Source organism: Carcharodon carcharias, chromosome 1 (genome assembly GCF_017639515.1).
Source record: "Carcharodon carcharias isolate sCarCar2 chromosome 1, sCarCar2.pri, whole genome shotgun sequence".
NCBI lineage: Eukaryota > Metazoa > Chordata > Chondrichthyes > Lamniformes > Lamnidae > Carcharodon > Carcharodon carcharias.
In genome coordinates this window covers 33,961,908-33,988,622 of record NC_054467.1, presented here as the reverse complement: position 1 = coordinate 33,988,622, position 26,715 = coordinate 33,961,908, and the positions used below count along the sequence as shown (strand labels likewise).

The 26,715-nt window shown below is 39.9% G+C and overlaps 1 protein-coding gene across 2 annotated transcripts in view; it reads left to right on the top strand.

The window, feature by feature from the left end:
* The window catches only part of LOC121280939 (membrane-associated progesterone receptor component 2-like), a 60,931-nt gene that overhangs the window by 15,851 nt on the left and 18,365 nt on the right, over positions 1–26,715 (top strand). The window contains exons 2-5 of one of the 2 annotated variants that reach the window (XM_041193406.1): positions 8,700–8,759; positions 17,901–18,502; positions 20,065–20,149; positions 21,819–21,974. In XM_041193406.1, coding sequence (XP_041049340.1) covers positions 18,290–18,502; positions 20,065–20,149; positions 21,819–21,974 — 454 coding nt within the window. In that variant the 5' untranslated portion in view covers positions 8,700–8,759; positions 17,901–18,289. The remainder of the gene's footprint in view (positions 1–8,699; positions 8,760–17,900; positions 18,503–20,064; positions 20,150–21,818; positions 21,975–26,715) is intronic. The other variant, XM_041193397.1, reaches the window with a different exon arrangement.

Sequence of the window (26,715 nt, the reverse complement as noted above, 5' to 3'; positions counted from 1 at the left end):
TAATTTTAAAATTCCCTACCGCTTACTCTTTAGGGGACTGGGCAGTTGTATGCTCCAAATTTGCCATTAGTCCTGATAGGTGCAGCAGAATAATTCCTGGTGACTCATAATATTCCTTAGCATGATCCATGTTTACTACTCCATCTTGTGAATGGGAACTGTTGCAATTTCTTCCGATGCACTAGAAAAGCTGAGTTTAGATAATATTAGCACATGCACTTATGTGCCAAGTAGCTACCTTTTCAGTTTCATTTCCTAAAACTGATACCTAATACCAAAATACCTAATGTATTCATTATGAACTAAAGAAAAGGTTACAATGACTTGAAAATTAAGAAGTAACCAAGGTGAATCAAGAGAAGCCAAGGAATAAGGGGCAGAAAATAAGATGTTTTATTGGTTTTTTTTTATACGCCAGCAGCAAAGATAACCTGATAGTGAAACTGCTGACTTAAATTACTTAAGACTGAAGGTTTGAAATTTTTTATTTGTGGCTCCCCATTGGATCCTTACATTCTCTTGCATTTGTGCTTTAGTTTTGATACTAACATTTAAAAAAAATGTTTTTACCTATTTAAATCTGAAACAAAAATATGCTTGTGTACACATTCCAATCATGTTATTAGAAAACCTTACGAGATAGTAATGCTGTATTAGTATGCATAGTTCTGACACAAGGAATACAGTATAAATGTAATTAGTGTAGAGGTGAATTTTGAAACTTATTAGGCAGTTTCACAAAGTACCAGTGTTATTCATTTGTGGAGGGGCACCACAGATGAGTCTGCATCCGATCTCCAAAAGTGAATTTCTAGCAAGGATCATTGGATAGGAATCAGGGGCAACCCCAGCTAACTCCCTCCCTCAAACCCCCCCCCAGTTTGCACACATCACTCTGAAAATGATAGAAACTAGGAGCAGGAGTAGGCCATTTGGCCCTTTGAGCCTGCTGCACCATTCAATATGATAATTGCTGATCCTCTATCTCAACGCCATATTCCTGCTTTTTCTCCATACCCCTTGATGCCCCTAATATCCATTTGCATGTCAAATCAACCTGCCAGCATGTATCACATAGCTGTACTAAGATTAGCAGCATTATGCAATGGTACCAACATTTCCTAGCCTGTAGTCTAGGCAGTTCTTTCCTTTTTGCATAGGTGTCATTGCTTCCTGATAGTACATGATTAGTGATCTTGTTCTTAATGTTCTTAAGTACATGAAGAAAAGAAAGCAAGATGGCTATTCAAAGGTTGAAGAAAGTGCTTGGGTGTATAACATATGTCAGTGCTTCCTAAACTTTTCTGCTGTGGGCCCATTTTAAGGCTTCACAGTTGGTGTGACCCCAGGGTGAAAATTGGTGAGACGGTGGTGCAGGGGAGAGACCTGTTGAGTGGGGTAGGGGTTCAAACAGCAGGGATACAGGCACAAAAACAACTGATACACTTAATATTTTTCAGGGTCTGGTGTCAGTGATAGGACCTTAGAGTTCATTGGATTAAGTCATACCCACAGGCAAAAGCAAAGCACACACATTTAAAGGGGCTTCGCAGCCAATCGCAGGACTGTCAAATCTGAGAATTGTGATCAGGACCCTTATTTGACACTTCATAGTTAAATGGATCTTGGTAACAACTATTTGGTGCTAATGCTTAAATGTGTTTTAAAACGAGTGATCATTTTGATAAGTGCTACTGAGGAAAGGGGCATCCTGAAAATAAAAATGCTGCAGATACTCAGGGCAGACAGCATCTGTGAAGATAGAAACAGTTGATGCTTCAGGTTGATGACCTTTTTTGTTAGAATTGGAAAAAGTTACCGATTTAACAATTTATAGTGCACAGCCAGAGAAAACAAAAGGCCGGAGGTGTAGTTGGAGGGGAGGCAAAATCTAAAGGAAGGGTCTGTGATAAGATGGAGAGCAGGATTTTTTAAATGGCAAAAGGGGCTGATGGTGCAAGACAAAAGGCATTGATAATGGGATAATAAAGAAACAAAATATGACAATGGTGGAGTACTTTACCCACCTGTGTGGGGGAAAAGATGGGATCTCATCTGAAAAATGTGGCAGCTGACAGTGCGGCACTCCTTCAGTACTGCCCTGAAGTGTCAGCCCAGAATTTGTGCTTAAAACTCTGGATAGGACTTGAACCTGCTGACTCAGAGCCAAGAATACTGACCACTGAACCACAGCTGACACCTAATATCATATCCCAGTTCCATTATTCATGGGTGTAGTGAAGGTGATTCTTTTAATAAACCTTTTTGATCTTAAAAAGCTATATTTGACTTGATTTCTCACTTGGATCTTTTTTAACCAGTTGTTTGACCATTCTGGTCTAATAGACATATCAGTCTAAAAGATTTGTTTGAGCTATATTTCTCCACTTTAAGAAATTCAAAAGTATAAAACCAGCAATAGGAACCACCAGCTTATACTGCAAAAGTTTTACTGAATATTAAAAACAAACTGGAAGTTAAAAGCAATTTTGATGAGTAAGCATGGAGTAATTAATATCTAAAACTTGGTTTCAAAACTAAATTACCAATAAATAATGCTGTATCCAATTCGTTGGCATCATTAACTTCTAATCTACACATAAGAGGGGGAGGCAGAGAAAACTGTTGGGTGATGAAAGGAGATAAAATTTTGACACATAAGGGCTTAACCTGGGACGGGATACTTTTATTTTGTCCCAGTTGCTAACTTACATTCATGTTATATGTTTTGCATTTGTGATACTGGTGCCTTTGAGAGTTGTTTTAATTTGATCTGTTGCTTCTGGTTTTGTCCATAATACCTTTGCATACCTTGTGATTCGCTTCTCATGTTAGAATGCTAACTGAGTTTCATTGATATTGGTGCTTATGAGTGTTATGTGTAAGTTTTTTGGTGTAATTTCTTTGCTGCAAGCATCTGTATGCAAAGTGTTTTGCTGTTGTGTGTTTGATTGTTTTTTAAATGTGTTGCTTGAGTGCTTGCTCATGTTTGTGGCTGTCCATGACACTTGATATGTGTGTATGCTGAGAAGCTCATCAAAATAGCAAATCCAGACATGATGAAAATGGTGGGAAGCGGAGAGGCGCTAACGTACTAGGCTCCAAATGCAAAAAAAATTGAGGCATCAATTAAACCAATGCAAAAACAGAATTACCTGGAAAAACTCAGCAGGTCTGGCAGCATCGGTGGAGAAGAAAAGAATTGACGTTTCGAGTCCTCATGACCCTTCAACAGAACTGAATGATATTAGGAGAGGGGTGAAATATAAGCTGGTTTAAGGTGGGGGGGTGGTGTAAAGGGAGAGAAGTGGGGGGGGTGGGTGGTGGTGTGGTTATAAGGACAAGCAAGCAGTGATAGGAGCAGATAATCAAAAGATGTCACAGACAAAAGAACAAAGAGGTGTTGAAGGTGGTGATATTATCTAAATGAATGTGCTAATTAAGAATGGATGGCAGGAAACTCAAGATACAGCTCTAGTGGGGGTGGGGTGGAAAGACTAACAGGGCATGAAAGGTATAGATTTAAATATAATGGAAATAGGTGGGAAAAGAAAAATCTATATAAATTATTGGAAAAAAACAAAAGGAAGGGAGAAGAAACGGAAAGGGGATGGGGATGGAGGAGGGAGTTCAAGATCTAAAGGTGTTGAATTCAATATTCAGTCCGGAAGGCTGTAAAGTGCCTAGTCGGAAGATGAGGTGCTGTTCCTCCAGTTTGCGTTGGGCTTCACTGGAACAATGCAGCAAGCCAAGGACAGACATGTGGGCAAGAGAGCAGGGTGGAGTGTTAAAATGGCAAGCGACAGGGAGGTTTGGGTCTTTCTTGCGGACAGACCACAGGTGTTCTGCAAAGCGGTCGCCCAGTTTGTGTTTGGTCCCTCCAATGTAGAGGAGACTGCATTGGGAGCAACGAATGCAGTAGACTAAGTTAGGGGAAATGCAAGTGAAATGCTGCTTCACTTGAAAGGAGTGTTTGGGCCCTTGGACGGTGAGGAAAGAGGAGGTGAAGGGGCAGGTGTTGCATCTTTTGCGTATGCATCGGGAGGTGCTGTCGGTGGGGGTTGAGGAATAGGGAGTGATGGAGGAGTGGACCAGGGTGTCCTGGAGGGAATGATCCCTACGGAATGCTGCCGGGGGGGTGAAGAGAAGATGTGTTTAGTGGTGGCATCATGCTGGAGCTGTTGGAAATGGCAGAGGATGATCCTTTGAATGCGGAGGCTGGTGGGGTGATAAGTGAGGACAAGGGGAACCCATCATGTTTCTAGGATGGAGGAGAAGGCATGAGGGTGGATGCGCGGGAGATGGGCCGGACACGGTTGAGGGCCCTGTCAACGACCGTGGGTGGAAAATCTCGGTTAAGGAGGAAGGAGGACATGTCAGAGGAACTGTTTTGGAAGGTAGCATCATTAGAACAGATGCGACGAAGACGAAGGAACTGAGAGAATGGGATGGAGTCCCTACAGGAAGCAGGGTGTGAGGAGCTGTAGTCGAGGTAGCTATGGGAGTCGGTAGGCTTGTAATGGATATTGGTGGACAGTCTATCACCAGAAATTGAGACAGAGAGGTCGAGGAAGGGAAGGGAAGTGTCAGAGATGGACCGTGTGAAAATGATGGAGGGGTGGAGATTGGAAGCAAAATTAATAAATTTTTCCAAGTCCCGATGAGAGCATGAAGCAGCACCGAAGTAATCATCGATGTACCGGAGAGAGAGTTGTGGGAGGGTGCCAGAGTAGGACTGGAACAAGGAATATTCCACATACCACCCCCCCCCCCAAACCTTAAACCAGCTTATATTTCACCCGTCTCCTAATATTACTCAGTTCTGTTGAAGGGTCATGAGGACTCGAAACATCAAATCTTTTCTTCTCCGCCGATGCTGCTGCCAGACCTGCTGAGTTTTTCCAGGTAATTCTGTTTGTTATAACACCAACACGCAATTTAACCAATGACCTGATTAGAGTCTAAAGTCAAATTAAGAGAATTTGCATGTTAAGTTTTCTTCTGTATCACATGTGCATTAGAAATTGTTGACTCGTGTCTCATGTTTGCAACACTTATTGTCACACGCACTGATTTTAGCAAAATAATAAATTCAGTAAGGAGTTCAGGAGAGACATTGCCCAGAGAGTGGTTACAATGGGGGAACTTATCACTAGTAGTCAGGGTGATTGGTGTAATGCATTTAAAAGGAAGCCAGTTCAGCATGCGACAGAGAAAGGAATTATGCTGAAGGCAAAATACTGCGAATGCTGGAAATCTGAAACAAAAACCAAAAGTGCTGGAAAAACTCAGCAGGTCTGCCAGCATCTGTGTAGAGAAAGACAGAGTTAATGCTTCAAGTCCGTATGACTCTTCTTCAGAACTAAAGAGAAGTAAAAATATGGTGAAATATAAATTGTTGAGTTTTTACAGTGCTTTTTGTTTTTGTTAAGGAATTATGCTGATAGGGTGGGGAGGAGGTTCATGTAGAGTACAAACACCAGCATAGACCAGTTGGGCCAGATGTACCGTGTTTCTGCTCTAATTGTTGTTGTATCTGTGAGACCTCTTTGGAATAATGCCTGAAGCCTTGCAGTTTTATTTGTTGGGTTGAACTATAGGGTGGATTTTCTTGATGCGCACATGTATGAAGCCCTCTTTTTTTGAGATTATGTCCTTTGATTATGTGGTTGAGGACAATATTTTTGCCACTGGGGAATAGAAAAGTAGGGCAATGGTAGAATTATAGGATTTTAAATGCTGACAGTGGATTCCAGAAGAAACCAGTGAGTGAGTGAATGGTGAGAAAACTGCAATTGAATGAAGGGAAAGCCTGCAAGGGGTGAATAAGAATCAGACTGAGGGCATATGGTAGAATGGTGAAGATATTTTTTTCAGACTTTAAAAAAAAAAGCTGCAGAAATCTTATCTTTGCAGCTCTCATTAAATATCTTCAGCTTGTAGCCAGTGAGAAAAAGTAAATGGCAGCCAGGGGTACATAACTGGCGCTAGTGTCACCAGTGGTGGGAGGAGCGAACAGAAGGCATTGGTGTTATCTGTGAAAAGTAATTGGAAAAGATGTTAATCTCCAGGAGTTCCCAAAGTTACAGAAGTGTTACTAAATCATGACTGAGGAAAATGCCAAATAACATATCTAAGAAAAAGAGGTTTTTGCTTATTGTGTTGTGCCTTACTTCCATGGTTACTATTTATTTGTCATCTGCTAAAATGGTTTTTAACATGGGTGGAATGCTGGACTTCAGCATTATGGAAAAGCCAGCAATGTTGCATGGAGAGCCCTGGTCAGTTTGATCAATTGGAATAACTGCCAGAACAAAGTAAGATAAACCAAATGAGCAGCTCCAACAGGGTCTGTCATGGCAAAAGGCAAGCAGCACTCTGTTTTGTGGCTGGAGAACAGGGATGGGGTGGGGGTGATATATTGCATTTCATTACATTCCCAGCAATCACTTTAGAGTCAAAGTCCCATTTGCAATTGCTGAGCAAAAAACTAGAAATTGCACAAAGATATGTTGTATCAAATAGATTCAAGCCAGAGTTTCAAACTTTTGAGTACGTTTATCTGTATTATGTAATAAGTATTTACTTAATGCAAGTGGTCAAAATAATGTCACTATTGCCATATCTGTAGCATGTCAACAATTTCTAATGAGCACCCCGGTATCAAAGAAAGTTTAATTTACAAATTCTTTTAATTTTACCTTCAACTCTAATGATCAGTTTGATGCCTCAGTTATTTTTCTCACATTAGCTGCCCATTGTATAAGTTTAGAGCCTCCCAGGTTGCCACGCTCTTTGTTGTATTTGGATTAGATATTCTGGGGAAGTTTCTCAGCACAGCAGGTTTTTTAGCTTCCTCTCCAGATTATTTGTGCTATGTTGTTTACCCTCCTATGTTGGATATCTTTTCATTTGTTAACAAGCTGTCTGAACTTGTGATCTTGATCTCTTTTGGAAAGTTAAAGCTTATGATATGACCTCTAAAGACTACCTTTGTAATTTACCACAGTAATGTAGGAGATCTTCGATGAGCAGCTGACAAGTTGTCCTACAGGAATGGTAATAACTGAGTCACTGCGAGGTAGAGTTGAGATACCAACCTGAAGCTTGTGCCTCTATCTCCATGGCTAGGTATGGGAGAAAAGAATTTGAAGACTTTGCAGAAGTAATAGATGGGCAGGTATTGCAGTCAGTGGTAAAGCAATGGGATTGCCTTGTTGAAATCGGCTCACTAAGATCTGGTGACCTTTGGCATGGTTTTCCCCTTCCAAATGATAGTTTCAATCTGGCGCCAAGTTGGTTTGGGGGAGGGGATGTGGACCTTGGAGTGCAGTAGTAGTGATATCAGCAAGTGGGCAAGCAGCCAATGACATTCAAGTATTCACACACTGCAAATCAAAAACACTTGATATCCTTCAATTTTAATTTAATTCAGATAGCAAAATAAGTGAACAATTGCATTAAGATAGAAGCTAAAACAAAGCTTAAAAAAAACTTAATTTTTTTATCATAATATTGAAATTTGACATTCTATAAATATAAAATGATAAATTAGCTTCTGATGGCCAGTGAAGGTGTTTCTTAGTAATTACTGAGTTAGGAACAGCTCGTTCAACTGCTGTAAATTTTTTTCAAGGCTGACATGCACAGGAGTAGAAGTTTTCATCAATTGATTTCCCAATGATTGCAGTCTGGTGATGCCTCAACAGCCTCTTGAGTAATGTAGAATTCTGTTTTTTTTCTGCGCATGGGAGGACTCCAGAAGCTGCTGTCAATCTCAGTGGCATAATGATGGCAAAAACTGAGTTTTGCCATTGTTACCATCACAAAATCTATTATCTTTATGCCAGGATAAGAATGAAGACAATTGACATTTATAGATACCATGAAGAAAAGATGGTGTGTTAAAACATATAATTGGACTTTATCGGAGCCCTTGGTTGGGATTTTAACTATCTAGTGGAATACCTGAAATTTTGGTTATGTCTGCAATACAGTGTTGAAGTTTATGCAATTCACGTCTTTTGGACTTTGACTTTCTGGCTACACCAGTAATTTGTGGTGAAAACTACAGGCAAGTCGGTGTTCAGCACAAACCCTGCTCATTATTTCTGCACCATATTAATTTGATCTCTAAGTGGAGTTATCTCAGAATACTAAGAGACATTTTCTTAAATCAGTTTGGTTTTAAAAACTGAGCTATAGAACAAAATACAAGTCTTTCCCCCTTGTCCAGTTGTAAGCTATGGTGCTCTGCATTTGGGTGCAGGGTGTGTAGAATTTTCTTTTACAGGGAGAGGGGTGTGGTTGGATCCTTCTAAATAGTTCTTTTTCCCATTAAAATCTAGAACTTGTAGTTAAAACAAAATTTTCCAATTGTTAACATTTTCATATTCCTGCAATATTAAGCAGCAAATCCTGTAAAGACCTAATTGTGAAACCTGCAGAAATTACAAAGCTAGATTTCAAAGTGGAAGTTTGCATGTGTTTAAATAAGAGTAGCCTTGCGTGTATTTAAATAATAGTAGCCACCCTGGACAGTATGTTGCAAGCTAGTAAGCATCAAGACTCAGACGTTCCAAACTAGGTAAAACTGAACTGATTTATTAAATAGTCAACTTGGATTGTGCTTTGTTGTAATTTACTATCCAAGGCAGCTGCTATTACTTACAATGTATATATAATCTCCCATTTCGTAGGTTTGTAATTAACTGTTGCAGTTATTATGCGGCAAAACAACGTGAGGATGAGAAGAAAAGGTAAGTTGGACTACTTTTTTTCCCACAAAATATTGAACACATTGTATCTCGTTAACATAATTTCAATGAATAGAAACTGAAAAGGCAGCTTTTGGTTATATCACATTGTATGTGTTCCATTTAGGGCCTGGACATGTTTAGGTCAGATGTCTTGATTAAAGCCAAAGTTATGTCTGTTTATGCTACTCATTATATGTTACCCACTACCCCATGAGCCCTTATCTTGGGTGACACCTTTATTGAATCCCTTTTGAATATCCATCTATACTACATCCACTGGTTCCCCTTTATCTACCCTGTTGGTTACATCCTCAAAAAAAAACTAATAGATTTGTCAAACACTATTTTCCTTTCATAAAATCGTGTTGATCTAAGTCGTACTATGATTTTTGGCCTTAGAACCATATACATACATGACCAAGAAGGAGGCTATTTGTTGCATTGCATTCACGCCAGCAGCTCTTTACAATTCTGAACTGGTCCGACTACTTTCTCCCCATAGTGATCTCTGTGTTAGTTATTCTCTAAAACAAAGCATTCCATGTTGCAGCATAAAATTCTCATTACATCTTTCTTCACTCTGTTTATGACTCTTTTAAATGAATGACTGCTCCTTAACAAGATATAAATTTTCCTATAAATACTATCAAACCTCTTCATAATTTTAGTAACCTCCTCTTAACTATCTCTCTACATTCCAGTGGAAATATTTTGTTACTTCTCAAGCCTTTCCTCATATCTACAGTTTTCCTCTCTGATGAATTAATGCTATACGCCTTCTCTATTTAAAACTGAGGTATCCATCATGTCTGTCATTGTGGGAACACAGCTGATCCTTGACCTCAACTCCACCCCACTTAATTACCTTAGTGCCCAAAAATCTGTCAATCTCAGCCTTGAATAAACTAGACTGAGCATCCAGAGCTTTCAGGGACAGTGGAGGGGATTGTGGTTAGAAAACTCCAAAGATTCACAACCTAGTGAATGATGAGATTTCTCCTTATCTTAGTCTAAAATGGCTGTCTCATCTGAGACAATTCTTGGTTTTATACACTCCAGCCAGGTAAAACAGCCTCTCAGCATCTACCCTGTCATAGCCTTTCAGGATCTTTTATGTTTCAAAGAGATCACCTCTCATTCTTCTAAACTCCAGAGAGAACAACTGCATTCTACTCAATTTCTCCTCAAAGCCCTCTCCGCCCAGGAATCAATCTAGTGAACCTTCATTGCACCCCCTCTAAAGCAAGTATGTCCTTCCCTAGGTACAGAGATCAAAACTACACAGTACTTCAGGTGTACTCTTTTACCAAAGCCTTGTAGAATTGCAGCAAGTGTTCCTCACTTTCGTACTCCAGCCCCCTTCAATTAAGGCCAGCATACCATATTGTTGGTGACATCTTTTGATGATCTGCTTCTATCACTGCTTGTTTGTCCCTACAACCACACCAACCCCCTCCACTTCTCTCTCTCTCCGCCCCCCGCCCCCACACACCTTAAACCAGCTTATATTTCAACTCTTTCTTGGACTCGAACTCAAGTTCTGTCGAAGGGTCATGAGGACTCGAAACGTCAACTCTTTTCTTCTCTGCCGATGCTGCCAGACCTGCTGAGTTTTTCCAGGTAATTCTGTTTTCGATTTGCTTTCCTAACTGGTATTGTACCAACAGGTTGACTTTGTGCTCCTTGTATTAGGCCCCTCTGAATGTCAACATTTAATAGTTCCTCACCTTTTTTTTAAAAAAATGCTTTTCTATTCTCACTACCAAAGTGAATAGCCTCAGATTTCCTTGCATTATACTCTATTTGCCGTCATCTTACCCACTCACTTAACCTATCTATTCCCTTTGCATACACTTTGTTTGCTTCTCACAACTTACCTTCCCATCTAGATTTGTATCATCAGCACACTTGGATGAGTGTAATGTATCCAAGTATTAACATAGTTTGTAAACAACTGCAGCCCCAGCACCAATCTTTGCAGTAGTAGCAGCTTGCCAACTTTAAAAAACCCATTTATTCCTTCTCTGTTTCCTGTCCTTTAACCAGTCCTCTATTCATGCTAATATGTTTCCCACTACCCTATGAGCCCTTATCTTGGGTGACACCTTATTGGATCTCTTTTGGATATCCATCTATACTACATCCACTGGTTCCCCTTTATCTACCCTGCTGGTTACATCCTCAAAAAATAATCTAATAGATTTGTCAAACACTATTTTCCTTTCATAAAATTGTGTTGATTCTAAGCCGTACTATGATTTTCGAAGTACCCTGTTGGCACTTACTTAATAATGGATTCCAACATTTTCCTGATGGCCTATGTCAGGCTAACTGGCCCATAGTTCCCCTTTTTTCTCTCTCCCTCCTTTTTTCAATAACAGTTTTATATTTGCTGCCTTCCAATCGATAGGGACTGTTCCAGAATCTAGGAATTTTTAGGAGATTGCAATCAGTGCATCCATCATCTGCAGCATAAACTTTTAGAAACTGAGGATATAGACCATCAGGCCCAGGGGATTTGCCAATTTCCAGTCCCAGTAAAAGAACGACTAATCGTAATGCTAGCAAAAGTGGATATAACAGGAAATGGAAGTAAACAGAAGATGAACAAAATGGACCCTGAATTTTGATCCTTTTGGGGTAGGAGCAGCCTCTATGTGTCAAGATCCCCATTCTGCAGTCTATATTAGGGAGTTTCTCCCTGTATTGCTGCCGTAGTCTGCTTTTAGTACCAAAGGAGACCTAGAATACAGATGAGAGTCGAATTTCCCCACTTAATTTAATAAAGCTGAAAATCAGAACCTAAATATTCAGATACCCAATTGTTTATTATAAGCTGGCAGCCTTGTATTGAGTGTTACTTCAGACAAGAGAACCTTGTGTCTGCGTTTGGTTACTGCTGTAGAAGTATACTTTATATTTTTATATATCAGTTTGGTTAAACAGAGGGCTGCTGTGACTGATGAGGGTTGCAGCTGAAGGAATGGATCTGGTTCTGGGGACTGAGGTGAGTCAAGTGGAGCAAGTGTCAATAGGAGGTTATTCAGGGAACAGTGATCATGGTATCATAAGCTTTAGATTAGTTTTGGAAAAGGACAAAGAGCAGTCTAGATTATAAATACTTAATTGGAGGAGGCTAATTTCAGCAGGTTGAGAATGGATCTGGTCCTGGTAAATTACAAAGATTGGCAGGCAAAAATATAATTGAATAATGGGTGGCCTTTTAAAGAGGAGCTGGTTCAGGTACATTCTCACAAGGGGGAAAACTAGGGCAACCAAAGCCAGAGCTCCCTGGATGATGAAAGAGAGATGTAAAATGAAGCAAAAAAGGATGTGTGTGAATGAGGTTAGGTTGATCATACAAGTGAGAACCAGACTGAATATAAAAAGCTCAGAGGCAGGTGGAAAGGGAAATGAGAAGCAAAGAGAGAGCTTGAGAACAGACGAGCAGCTAACATAACAGGGAAATCAAAAATCTTCTGTAGAAATGTAATTAGTAAAAGAATGATTAGTGGGGTGGGGCCAATTAGGGAACATGGAGACCTACGCATGAAGGCAGAGGACATAGGTGAAGTATTAAATGAGTACTTTGCATTTGTCTTTGCCAAGGAAGAAGGTAATGTCAAAGTCACTGTTAAAAAGGTGGTTATTGAGATACAGGGCTGAAAATTGATAAACAGGTACTGGAAAGGCTGACTGTAGTTCAAATTAGTGTTGTAGTATTAGATCCTCCTAGGTTGTTGAGGGAAGCAAGGATGGAAATTGCAGAGGTACTAGCCATAATCTTCCAATCCTCCTTAGATACAGGATGGTGCTAGAGGTTAAGATAATTCTAAATGTTACACCCTTATTCAAAAAAGGATGTGAGGATAAACCAGCCTCTAAGGGCCAGTTAGTTTAACTCCAGAAGTGGGGAAACTTGTAGAAACAAGAACCAGGGGCAAAATTAGCAATCACTTGGACAAGTTTTTTATTCATTCATGGTATGTGGGTGTCGTTGGCTAGGCCAGCATTTATTGCCCACCCCCCATAGACCTTGTTTAGAGGATATTTTAAGGGTCAATCACATTGCTGTGGGTCTGGAGTCACTTGTAGGCCAGACCAGGAAAGGAAAGGAGATTTCCTTGCCTAAAGGACATGAATCCTTTTGGAAGTGATATACACATCAATCACATCACTCTCATCAACCCTGCTCCAGATGGGATTTTACAACAATCAGCAATGGTTTCATGGTCATCATCAGACTTTTAATTCCAGATTTTATTTTATTGAATTCAAATTTCACCATCTGCCATGGTGGGATTCAAACCCAGGTCCCTTCAACTAGTGAAAATACCACTGTGCCACCGCCTCCCCAAGGATTAATTAAGGATAGTGCTTAATAATGGATTCCAGCATTTTCCTTCAGGCTAACTGGATCTAGTTTCCTTTGTTCTCTCTCTTCCTTCTTGAATAGCAATGTTATATTTGCAACCTTCCAATCCCCTGGGACTGTTCCAGAATCTAGTAATTTTTGGCAGATCACAATCAAATCATTCACTATCTCTACAGTTTCCACTTTTAGAACCCGAGTATGTGTTCTTAAGGGCTTTTTTAAAGACAAATTGTGCTTAACTCACTTTATTTAGTATTTTGATGAGGGAACAGAGAGGCAGGGTTGATGTGTATATCACTTACAAAAGCTGTTTGATAAAGACAACATAATAGACTTGCCAGCAAAATTGAAACTTATGAAATAAAAGGGGCAACATGGGTACAAAGTTGGTGGGTGACAGAAAACAGATTAGTGGAGAATGATTGGTTTTTTGGACTGGAGGGGTCGGTATTAGGGCCACTACTTTTCATGATGCCTCCTGTATATTAATAACTTAGATTGGGGTATACTGTATGCGATTTCAAAATTTGCAGATGACACAAATTTTGGAAGTATTGTGAACTGAAGAGTTTTGAGAAGACGTAGGCTGGTATAAAGGGTGTATGCATGGCAGATGAAATTTAACGTAGAGAAGTGCAAAATGATTTGTTTTGGAAAGAAGAAAGGCAATATAAGTTAAAGGGTACAATTCTAAAGGGAGTGCAGGAACAGAGAGAACTCAAGCCAGATGTGCATAAATCATTATGGTGGCAGGACAGTTTGAGAAAACGGTTTAAAAAGCATTCAGGATCCTGGGCTTTATAAATAGAGGTATAGCGTACACACACAAGGAAGTTATGATGTACTTTTATACTCCAGAGGTGACCATTGTGTCCAATCCTAGGCACCACACTTCAGGGAGAATGTGAAAGATTGAGAGGGTATAGAAAAGATTTACGCAAATGGTTCTAGGGATGAGGGACTTTAGTTAGATGGACAGATTGGAGGAGCTGGAGTTATTCTCATTTGAGCACAAAAGATCGAAAGGAGATTTGATAGAAGTGCTCAAAATCATGAGGGATCTAAACACAGTAGATAGAGAGAAACTGTTCACATCAGCAGTAAGGTCTAGAACCAGAACCTGATGTAGAATTGCCAGATTTAAGGTGATTGGCAAACGAACCAAAGATCCCATGAGGAAAAATTTTATTACTTAGTGCATTCCAGATCATAACTGTACACTGTTTGAAAGGGTGGCGGAGGCAGAGTCAGTCATGGCTTTTAGAATGGAATTATTTAAGCACTTGAAGGGAGAAAACATTTTCAGGGTTATGGGTAAAGGGCAGAAGAATGGGATACGAAAAGAATGATTACGTATAGGATCTTCTGCAGCCAAGGAAATGCTGCTGAGCATAATGAACACGAGGATCAGATTTGTAAAGATGTGGTGGTTTATAAGTCTGTGACAAGCCACTCTGATCGGATTGGTATTACTAAATAAGAAGAAAGCACTCCCTTCTGGAATGGGCACAATTTTTTCCTTCAGGTTTAGGTCTTCCAATCTTTGAGGTCGAGGTCCAACAGGTATTTCTGGCTTTTGCAGAGCGCTGGCATTTATTTGATGGGCCAACTGGCCTGCTTCTGTCCTGTGCTTATTCTGTGATTTTATAATTCAGGGCATATGAACGAGGAAAATTGGGTAGAAATAAGTATGGAGTGGGAGATAAGTGTACAGGTTGTCAGTTGCCTGTATTGAGTAGATCATTCTACTATTTAGGCTAGTGAAGGCAGCTGCAGGTAATTTTAATCTGACCATGGAATATTTCAATACCTCAAAAGGTGAAATGAATGATTAAGGCCAATCAAATAAGTGGAACAACAACACAGGTAATTTCAGAGGAAATAAATGATTGACATCATGGGAGTGAATATTGCATTTAATACTTAACTGAAATTGTTATTAACCTGTGAATGAAGGTAAAGGGATGTAAATTTTCACCTTCCTTTAAAAAAAATAGAATAAATTAAAATGCAATGAAGCCTTGATTCACAAAAGTTAGTTTAGGATTATTGGAGGAATTATCACAGGGCAACCGAAAGTGAAAAACCTCATTACGAATAGCAACAAAATGATTCCAATTTTTTTTTAAGCTATTAGTCAGTCTCCTGTGATGATGTATATGAGGACCATGTGTAGTTCTGAGGTGAAGTGGGATTAGAGCCTATTGGCTAATTAGGGAAAGGCACATTATATTTAATTCCCCATTTTAAAGTCATATTCTGTTCTTTATGCTGTTTGATTTGATAATAGGTCATACTTTGCTGTGAGCAATGAGCAAATGGCTGTTTGTCAGATTTGCACTTGTCCATGGACCTTTGGCCACCATCCAAACAGTGCAGCACCCCTGCAGGGCATCTGGGACCTATGCGAGCAAGACAATCCATGGTGTTTCTTTAACCAGTCAAATTGAAAAATTGCTACAGGCAGACTTCAAACCAAGATGTGTTAGATACAGTAGTGAATTCAATGTCAAATCGATCACAATGGTAGGAAAGAGAGCCTGAATTAAAAGAGAGAGAGAGAGAGACTAAGAACCTTGGTTAAATTTTAGTAGTTTTAAGAAATAACCAGCAATAAGTAATAGATGAAGGAATGAGATTCTACACTTGTAAAAGTTAATTTTCAGTGCCAGAAAAGGTATTTGGCAGTAATTAACATTTAGATGTTATTCGACTGGAATGGACAAACTCCTAACTTGTTGTCCCATTTTTAGACAGCATTTACCCTGCAAATACAGGAATTCCACATGGATTAAGGCATTTGAACAGCAGCTAGGCAGCAAAATGCTATTTTCATGCAGCTCGGAGCAGTGCATCTCAGCTGCTTACAATTTTTTACAGTTAACCTGCATATGCATTAACCACAAGTTGCCATCAGATTTGCATATGAGTCATTTACTGTTATTTTCACAGCAAAATCTGGCTTAATACCCATATTTACATGTAGGGGTAAGATTAAGAATTTTGCAGATGATAGAAATTGGTTATGTGGTTGATAGTGAGAAAGAAATCTGTAGACTGCAGGGATGTATCAAAGGACTGGTCAAGTGGGCAGAAAGATGGCAAGTGAAATTCAATGTAGAGAAGTGTGAGGTAATGCATTTGTGGAGGAAAAATGAGAGAGAATACGCAACAAATGATAGAATATGGAGAAGTGTCAAGGAACAAAGGTACATTGGAATGCATGTCCACAGACCCCTGAAGATAGGATAGGTAGATAAGGTGGTCAAGAAGGCACACCAGATACTTTTCTTCATTAGTTGAGGCATAGAAAGTAAACAGGGAGATTAACAATAAAACACGAGTTAGACATTCTGGTGACTGCATTATGGGAAAACTATGATTACACTAGAGAAGGTATGGAGGAGATTTACAAGAATGTTGGTAGGACTGGAGAATTTTAGCTATTAGGATTTGGATACGCTAGGGTTGTTTTCTTAGGAACAGAGGAGGCTGAGGGGAGATTTAATTGAGGCGCACAAAATTGAGGCCTATGTAGTGTTTAGGAAGGACCTTGTTCCATTGGCAGAGAGGTCAACAACCAAGGGTCATTGATTTAAAGTAATTGATATAAGGATTAGAGGGGAGTTGAGAAAAAGTTCTTTCATGCAGGTTGTGGAAACCTAGAGCTCTCAGCCTGAAAAGATGGCAGCGACAGAAACTCACTGCATTGAAAAAGTACTTGGAAATGCACTTGAAGACCCATAACCTACAAAGCTGTGGGACAAGAACTAGAAGGTGGGTAGGCTGGGTAGCTTTTTTTCAGCCAGCGCAGACAGGTGGGCTGAATTGCCTCTTATGCCATAAATTTCTATGGTCTGTAAGACTATATAGGACATTTAAAATTTTAATACCATCATTGGAGGTAAAATGTACTATAGCATGACCAATTTATATAAGTACAAGTAGTTTCCATCATAAATGAGCATAATGAGAAAAGTTGACGAATCAGTAATTAGAAAAGTTGTCAAGTGTGTTTCATAGGATTTTTAATTGTTTTTGTATTTAAAACAAAATATACATATGAAATAGATTTAGTGTTCAATACCAGGCAATGGCATAGTGGTATTGTCACCGGACTGGTAATCCAGAGACCCAGGGTAATGCCCTGGGGACTCGGGTTCGAATCCCACCACAGCAGATGGTGGAATTTGAATTTAATAACTAACTGGAATTAAAAGCCTAATGATGACCATGAAACCATTGTCAGTTGTTATAAAAACCCATTTGGTTCACTGGTGTCATTTAGGGAAGGAAATCTGCTGTCCTTACCTGGTCTGGTCTACGTGTGACTCCAGACCCACAGCAATGTGGTTGACTCTTTAAAAATGCCCTCTGAATAAGGGCAATTAGGGATGGGCATTAAATGCCCAAAATATTAAATTTTTCATGCCATTCTGTAGCAGGCTAGACAAATTGAAGATCTATTTAAACTGCCTTAATAATCTTCTAACTACGTTATTAAAAGGGCACTTAGATTGTAATGGACAAACTCTAACTTTTTGTGGCAAATTTAGTCTGTATTTACCTTGCAAGCACCAGAATTTCACGTCAATCAAGTCATTTGCCTAAGGTGCTAGGCAGAAAGTTGCTATTTTCATGGAGCTCATGGTGGGGCAGTGCACCTTAGACAGTAGCTTACAGTTTTTCTCAGTTAACTGTGAATGCACGCTCGCTGCAAATTGCTGCTCTGTTTGCCTATGAATCACTCACCATTATTTTCACAGGAAAATCCAGCTCTTTGAAATGTAGGCAGCAGGATTACTCCTAAGAGTGTACTTGATTGTAGATATATACATCTCCCATTTGTGGGTGCACTGGTGAAAACCAGCCCAGGCTCCAGAACTGACTGCATGGCAGACCCTGAAGATAAAGGCCTGTGATTCTGAATGGAACTCTCATCCATGAGGAATAGTTGAGATGACTGGCATAGATGCATTTAAGGCAAAACTGAATAGATACACGAGGGCAAAAGCATATGCTTCTATTCCTAAATGGAAGGGTGAGAGGAGGATCTGGACTGAATGGCCTGTTCCTATGCCGTTAACACCAATGTGAATGTAAAATAATCATTTTAGTTACGTAAGCGTGGCAACTGATCCCATCGCATTGAAGTATGGCCAAGTGTGCTCGGACTGTGTTGCTTCAAGTTGGAGAATCAAAGCAGAGCAACAGGTGGACAGCTGTCCTACAACAGGATACAGGAAGAATGTATGTATATAAGCATTCAGCTTTGAACTTTTTGGAAAACATTTTGGAAAAAATATTCAAAGATTATGCCTACATGGCACTTGGACCAGATACGAATCACTCTATAATCTTCAAGGAGGTAGGTGAAGCACTGAATATTTTTTGGATTTGCATGTGTACAAGACTGTACATGTGGAATGGAGAATAATTTAAGTAATGCTATCAAAAAGAATGACACATGAATCAGACAATGGTAAAATAATAACATGGTTAATGCAGAAGAGCAATTTTGGGATATTCATTTAAAGCCTGGAGGCAATAAGGTGCAATTGACATGATTTTAGAAGCATTTCATCATGCTGTACAGATCTTTTTGAATTCCTTCTGATGAGATAGCTAATTGAATTGCAATCATAGGCTGCCTACTGCTTCTAACTGACTTGGCTTTTCAGAAGTTGAAGTCCAGCATGTAATGCTTTTAACGAATAATTGAAGGTGGATTGGTTAGATGGATTGAAAACTAGTTTGACGAACAAAATGAGAAAGTGGTAGATGATAAAAACTTTAAGATAATTAGCAAGTTGTGAGGAGACCAGGTTTGTTTTGTTTTTTAATACTGATGGTGTTGAAGATAACAGTTCACTATGTTATAGAACTTAAGAGCAAGTTGCGGTCAGCCGGCAAGGGGAACCGGTTAATATTTGACTTTATTTTAATAAATTAAGTGGATCAACAAAGGAACAACTGACTTTAATATGTATAATAGGAACATTTATTTTGGGGAAAAATTGAATGCTAAATGTTCAAGAGCCTTGGCAAAAGTGGAATGTAACTTGGGTATGTATCAATCCTTCTGAAAATAAGTGTCACAATGAAGCTAAGTACTATACAGTTGATTGTAGGTTGTTGTGAGTGCATTATTTTCCTGTAGCTGCATGTGCACTACAGTGCATGGTTTTTAGGCCCTATCTTCCATTAGATGATTCATAACGTTTAATGAGAAGTCACTAGGATAATTCCTAAGACTTAAAACATTGTTGTTAAAAGAAACTCAATTCAAAAGACAGAAGAGAGGGATTATCCATAATTTTAAAAAATGATGATAAGAATGGATTAATATCTTGTATTATTGAAATCTATTACTGACCTTGAACACAAATATAAAAAAAAAATCCCTGTGTGATTCTAAAGATTGGAATTCCACCACCTCACCTCCAACCAATCTGCAGAATAGTAGCTGTGAAATGGACTCCAGTCATGATCAAATAATGCTTTGTGAAACAATTCCTTTGGGGGAAAATTCCTGAGTAATTGGTTAAGAATAGGATTGAAAGTGAATAAGTATACAGAGTTAATCAAATATGTTACGGAAATGTTGTTTCTTTTGAATACCCTGTCCCCCTGCCACTATCTAACGTCATCTAGAAAAATAACTTCAAAAACTTATGACTATTCACCTCCCTCGAAGATTTAGGTAGTTGAAAGTTGTAAGTGACCCATATTGAAATCAAAACTATTTCTCATGGAATGTGGGTGGCGCTGGCAATGCTGCATTTATTGTCTATTCTGAGTTCCCCTGAAAAGGTGGTTTTTGCCTCTGAACTTCAGCAGCACTTGTGTGATGGTGATGCCATGTTAGGCAGGGAATTCCAGGATATTGACCTCTGGTGATGAAAGAATGGTGCTGTATGCCCAATGCAGGACGATGTGCAACTTGGAAGAGATCTTCGAAATGAATGTGTTCCTGCAACATTGCTAATCTTGTCTGCCCTGACAGTTGTTACAGGTATAATACAAGTAACTTTTGCTTGCTGAATGTATCCCATAGATTGTACATCCTGTAGCCAGTATGTCGATGATGGGGGAGGTGGATAATGATCCTAAAGGCAAGGGCACCAGTCAAACACGTTGCTCTGTCCTAGCTGGTATTGTGCTAATTGATTGTTATGGCTGCACCTAGCCTGTTGATTATTCCTACACCCACTTCGACTTTGTGGACGATGGAAGAAGCTTTGGGGGCTCAGGCAATGAGCCCCATGTCGTAGAGTATTCAACTTATAGGCATGCCTTGCTATGGCTGGTCCAATTTAACTGTTGGTCAATAATGCACAAATGTTGTTGACCACTTGTCAGCTCAAACTAAATGCTATCCAAGCCCCCCCCACCCTTCCAGGTTGACATAAGTTGCTTCATTATTAGAGAAGTTGTGATAGAGGTGAACAGCCAATTTCTGTTCTTAGGTGGAAGGTAATTGTTGAAGCAGCTGAAAGTGGTTGGGCTGAGCAAGCTTCACAGAGGAATTCGTGCAGTGATGTCCTGGATTTGTGTTTGGCCTCTGGCAGCCAATTTCACTCATTACATCATCAAAACACACCTGCTGTAAAGGCACTTTTAGGTTACAAATCTATGTAGATTGAGTCTTGGAAGAGTGATCTGTGAATGAATTCTGCATCATAAGTCTTAGGTATGCATGTTGGAGACTGGACAGATTTTGCTTGAACATGTACTAGGCATCCCATTAGTGTAGGCTGTTGAGGCCACGTGGACTTGCTTTAACCACAGGAATTTTTTCCATTGTATTGATTGGATATTCTATTTTCTGAACTCACTTGGATACTTGCCGGTGTTTTAAGATTTTTTTGTTCATTGTCTTTAATAACTTGCTTTGTTTTGATGCTGAGCTTCAGTGTTGCTTTGTGAGCATGCTGAACCAGCTCAACATGTTTTGTAGATCAGTGCAGTAGCTTGTTACACTGGCAGTTTGTTAGACCCATGGAAAATAAGTCTGCTTCTCTCGACTATAATCGAAGGCTAAGGGCGTGGGACTTCAGAACTATTCGATTTCTATTTTCAGTCTTTTTATTTTTCAGGCTTTAAACCCAACCCAGGCCTGGTGACAAATTACTACTGATCTGCCATTTCCCTTTTAGATTCTTTTCAGCGATTGTGGTGGCATGGCCCTCCATCCTTGTTTCTTGATTGAAAGTGTATTTCCACAAGGAATTGAGTCAATAGGCTAGTCTTTCTGTGTTCTATACTCCAATTAAATGGCATAATAACAATATATTAATACTTTCCAGTTAACTGATCAAGTGAAATATTGAAATATTCAGGAAGGCCATCTAGGGATTTTGTAAAAATGAGTTCAAGGGGCAATTGGGTGTATTTCTGTGGATTGAAATGAAGGATTTCATGAGAAGGCATATGAGTAAGGTTGATTCCTTTAAAAAGGAAACAAGCTTGTTAAACCTAATGGCCATTCTATATTCCCAAATAATTTCATGAGTAGCAACTTACTCATGTTAAATTGCCTAGAGGTATTACTTATGATTAAATATTCTTGAATTTCTTTTGTCAACTGCTGTTTAAAGCAGCTTGGGACAAAATCAATTATCAGTTGTCAGTTGCCAATTCAAGGAGTTTCTAATCTATTTCTGAAACTTTTTTTTAAACAGATGGTCCCTATGGCATATTTGCTGGCCGAGATGCCTCTAGAGGATTGGCTACTTTCTGTCTTGATAAAGAAGCTCTGAGGGATGAATTTGATGATCTGTCCGATTTAAATGCTGTACAGATGGAAAGTGTTAGAGAATGGGAGATGCAATTTATGGGTAAGTATTCAACATCTTTCATTGGCTACCTTTGACATTCTGCAATTGATGCTATTGAGGGAAGGCATATTGAGATGGTTGTATAGTAAAGATTTTGTTAAAATCCCTATTTCCATTTCATTTGTACTGTTTTGTTCTAGATTCTAATATTCAAATTACATGTAATTTTTAGACTTCAAGAAAGAGAAATTATGAAAGCTTGGTCAAAGAGGGTCTTAAATCTGCAAAGGTTTAGGGAGGTAATTTAGAAGTGTGGGACCTAGATGGCAGAAGGCATAATCATCAAATAATAGGACGAAGGACTGCACAAAAAGCCAGACTTGGATAGAATTTCAAGGGAGGAGACTTTAGGACTGGAGGGGGTTGCAGAGATTGGGAAGGGTTGAGACCATTAGGAATTTAAGCACTGTGATAAGAGTTTGAAATTTCAGCTGATGGGGGACTGATGGCCATAGTAGGGTATTGCGGACAGAGCTGAAGACTTGTAGCACAGAATATGAGCTGCAGATTGATGGGTGAGCTAAGATTTAGAAGGTGGAGGCTGGGAGGCCAGCTTATTGGAATAAACTAACCTAGAGTTGACAAAAAGTATGGATGAAGATTTCAGCAACAAATGGACTGAGTTAAGGGCGGAGGGGGCAATAATATGGATGTAGAGGTAGGATGTCCCGGTCACAGAGAGAGTCAGCTCAGGAGCCCATCTTGAGATCAAGCAGGTCGCTGGGAGTAGAAACTGTCTGCTTCAACCTGATACAGTAGTTAAGCTGGGAACACCACCACCTGGAAGTTCCCCTCCAAGTCACTCACCATCCTGACTTGGAAATATACTGCCATTCCTTCACTGCCGCTGGGCCAAAATCCTGGAAGCACCCTCCTAATAGCACTGTGGGTGTTCCTACTGCATATGGACTGCAGCAGTTCAAGAAGGCAACTCATCACCACTTTCTCAAGGGCAACTAGGGATGGGCAAGAAATGCTGGCCCAGCCAGAAAAGCCTGTGAATGAATAAGAAAAAGATTGAATCAGGGCCATAAATGATGGCTTTGGTCATAGAATCATAGAATCTTAATGGCACAGAAGGAGGCCAATCAGCCCATTGGCTCTCATCTTGGTGTTTAATTAGGAAACTTGTAACACATTTAGAACTGGAGAAGCAGTCTGAACACAGAGGCATTGAAGGGCTCGAGAAGTAATGGAGAGGTAGAATAGTGTGTCGTCATTGTCTGTGTCAGAACTGAATCTGTGTCTTTGGCTGATGTCCCCAAAGGGCAGCATATAAATGAGAAAGGGAAGGGGGCCAAGAATAAATAAATGCCAAGGAAATTTGATGATGGTGCATTGTTGATATAGAAACACTTGGAAGTATTCTAGCTAAGAATGGTACCAAACAAAATGTATTCCCACTGAACTGGACAGTGAAGGAGAAGAAGAGCATGTGGTCATGTGTGTCAGAGGCTGCAGGAAGGTCAAGGAGAGGTAGTACATCATGGTCACAGGCACAGAAAATATAATTTATGACTTTGATTAGGGCAGTTTATGTTGTTGCCTGAAGGAAACCTAGAGAGCTTCAAATAATTATCAGAAAGTTGGACATGGATCTGGGAGGCTATAACACGTTACAGAACTTGAAAGAGGAAACTGAAATTGAAAAGGGGACATAATTTGCAAGAAGAGGGGAATGAGTGTGGATTTTTTGAGTAGCTGGTGATGATGGCAATTTTAAAAGAGGCAAGCAGTACCTGAGGAGATACAACTGTTTACACTGGTAGCTAGCATGGGGTCCAGAAAAGGAAGTTGTGGTGAGTTCAGTAGGAATGGGGTTAAGGGAGCAGGAGGTGAACGTTGGAGAAAGACGTAGGTTTATGGCTGGGGTGCAGAGAATCCTGGTGGAAGCTTGACTTGCCAGGAAAGTAGGAGAAAGCAGCATAAGATCACCTAAGTCTACATGATGAAGAAGTCCCTGAGCTCCTCTTCCTTGTTTGAGGTGAAGACGGAGGGATTTATGGAAATGTTTGATAGTGGAGAAAAGCCATGATCTTCTCTTCATGATGATCCTGGAGTAGTGGATAATAGGGTGGAACAAGATGAGGAGCTCAAAGGGCAAGGTACCAGGCTATCATGTTTTTGCCCCAATAGGCTAAATGTATGTATTGGCATCCGCCCATCTCAGAAGATGATGGACTTCACCCAGGGCCTATGTTGCTTCTGTATTGAACATCATCTTTTGTGGCTGTGGAGACAAATTTGTGAGTGACAGCTGATTCCACAGCTGGCACAGAGGAATAGCGTTGACCTGAGGTTGACTAATGTTTTTTCCTTCTGGCGGGTTTGCTTTTCTGCCATCTGGTCATTTCTTTTGTCCTCTGGCTTTTCCACGCCCTTCCTGATGCTTTTCTCCAGGCATTCTGGTCAGCAACAAGGACTTACCAGGCATCAACTTGGATCCTGGTCAACTTGAAGTCTAGCTTGCAGACATCCTTGTATTGCAGCACGTTGGTGTTCTTTCATATTTGGCATTCTATCTTATCAGGAGATGCCCAATATTCACCTTGGGCTTTTACAGGATAATCCATACCCAGACACCTTTTAAACAAATTTGACAATTAGGAATTGTTGTTATGTGGCTTCATGCTTTCTAATCATACTATATAAACCACTGTTTACAGTGACTGAGATTAACTTTTAGAAGAGATGGACAATAAGGAAAAAGAGAAGCAACCCTGATAAATATGGGATAAAGACAGGAGAAAGAAAGCATCTAAGCTCAGAAAATTAAGCTGAATCAGTTTGGGTGGAGCAAAGGAACAACAAGAAGCTGAAACCATTGAGAATTGCTTATTTTCCCCCTAACAGTAGTTGTCGTGTAGGGCAGAATATCAATCAAGAAATTAGAGGTGCATGTAACAAGGGGACATTAATCTTCGTAAAAATTGAACAAGTTCATGGAATGTATGCAAGTTTAGTTTTCTAGATCAATATACTGAAGAACCAACTAGAGAACAGGCTATTTTGGATCTTTTTAAAAAAATTAAATCATTCTTGGGATGTGAGTGTCACTGGCAAGGTCAGCATTTGTTGCCCATCCCTAATTGCCGTTGAGAAGTTTGTGGTGAGCAGTATGAACTGCTATAGTGCATGTGGTGTAAGTACACTGACAATGCTGTTGTGGGAGGGGGTGCTGGGGGCGGTGGTGGTTCCAAGCTTTTGACCCAACAATGGTGATGGAATGGTGATTTAGTTCCAAGTCAGGATGGTATGAGACTTGGAGGGGAACCTGCTAGGTTTGGTGTTTCCATATATCTGCTGCTCTTGGTGGTAGCGGTTGTGGGTTTGGAGGTGCTGCTGAAGGAAACTTGGCTAGTTCTTGTAGATGGTACACAACTGTCCCACCAGTGGTGGTGGTGTGGGGGTGGGTGTGTGTATGTTTAAGATGGCGGATGGGGTGCCGATCAGTTGGGCTGCATTGTCTCGGCTGGTGTTGAGCTTCTTGACTTTTGTTGGAGCTCCACTCATCTAAGCGAGTGGAGTGTGTTCCATCACTCTCTTGGCTTAGATCTTGCTGATGGTGACAGGCTATGGGGAGTAAAGAAGTGAGTTACTCATCACCTGTGCAATGACAGTGGGTTAATTAATAACTCTGCAGTAAAGGAGCTGACAGGGAAGCATCGCCATAATTGTATAGAATTGTACAATGAGTTTTCAGGTGATTAAGTTCAGCCTGAAACTAGGATCTTAAATCTAAACAAAGCAGATCACATAATCACAAGGGAAAGTTGGCTAGGGTAGATTGGGAAACGACATTAAAAGATAATGGTAGACAAACAGCTAGCATTTAAAGATTTGTTACATAATTTGCTTCAAATATACATTCCATTAATGCACAAAAACACCACAGCAATCATCTCTGGCAGTATTAGATCAAAGGAGAACATTTATAATATTGCCAAAAAACAGTAGCAACCCTCAAGATTGGGCAGATATAGAATTTGATAAAGGAGGACCAAGAAACTGATGAGGAAAGAAAATAAGATCAGGCTAGCAAAAGACGTAAAAACAGATTGTAAAAGTTTCTGCAAGCATCTAAGTAGGAAAAGATTAAAGTAAAAGAGCCCATAAGGCAGAGAGGGGTGAAATTATAATGGACAATAAAGAAACGGCTCCAGATATTTAACAAATACTTTGTGTCTGCCTTCTTGGTAGAAGATGTAAAATAAATTCTGGAAATAACGGAAAACCAAGGGTCTAGCAAGAATGAGGAACTTGAAGTGATTATTAGAAAAGCAATAGTACTGGAGAAATTAATAGGACTAAGTGACAACAAATTCCCAGGGAAGGACACACTTGCCCTAGGGAGACTGCAACAAAGGTTCACTGGACTGGTTCCTGGGATGAGGGGATTGTTCTGTTGGGAGAGATTGAATAGACTAGTTCTATATTCCCAAGAGTTTAGAAGAATGGGGTGTGACCTAATTGAAACATGTAAAATTCATAAGGAGCTTTACAGGTTATGTGCTGAGATGATGTTTCCTCCGGCTGGGGAATCTCGAACACTGGGTCTGCCATTTAAGATTGAGATGAGAAATTTATTCATCCAAAGGAGTGTGAATTTTTGGAATTCCCTACCCCTAGAGGATTGTGGATGTTTAGATGTTGAGTATATTCAAGTCAGATGTTGATAGATTTTTGGTGCCAGGGAATTGAGGGACACTGGATACTGCAGAAAGGTGGAGTTGAGTAAAAG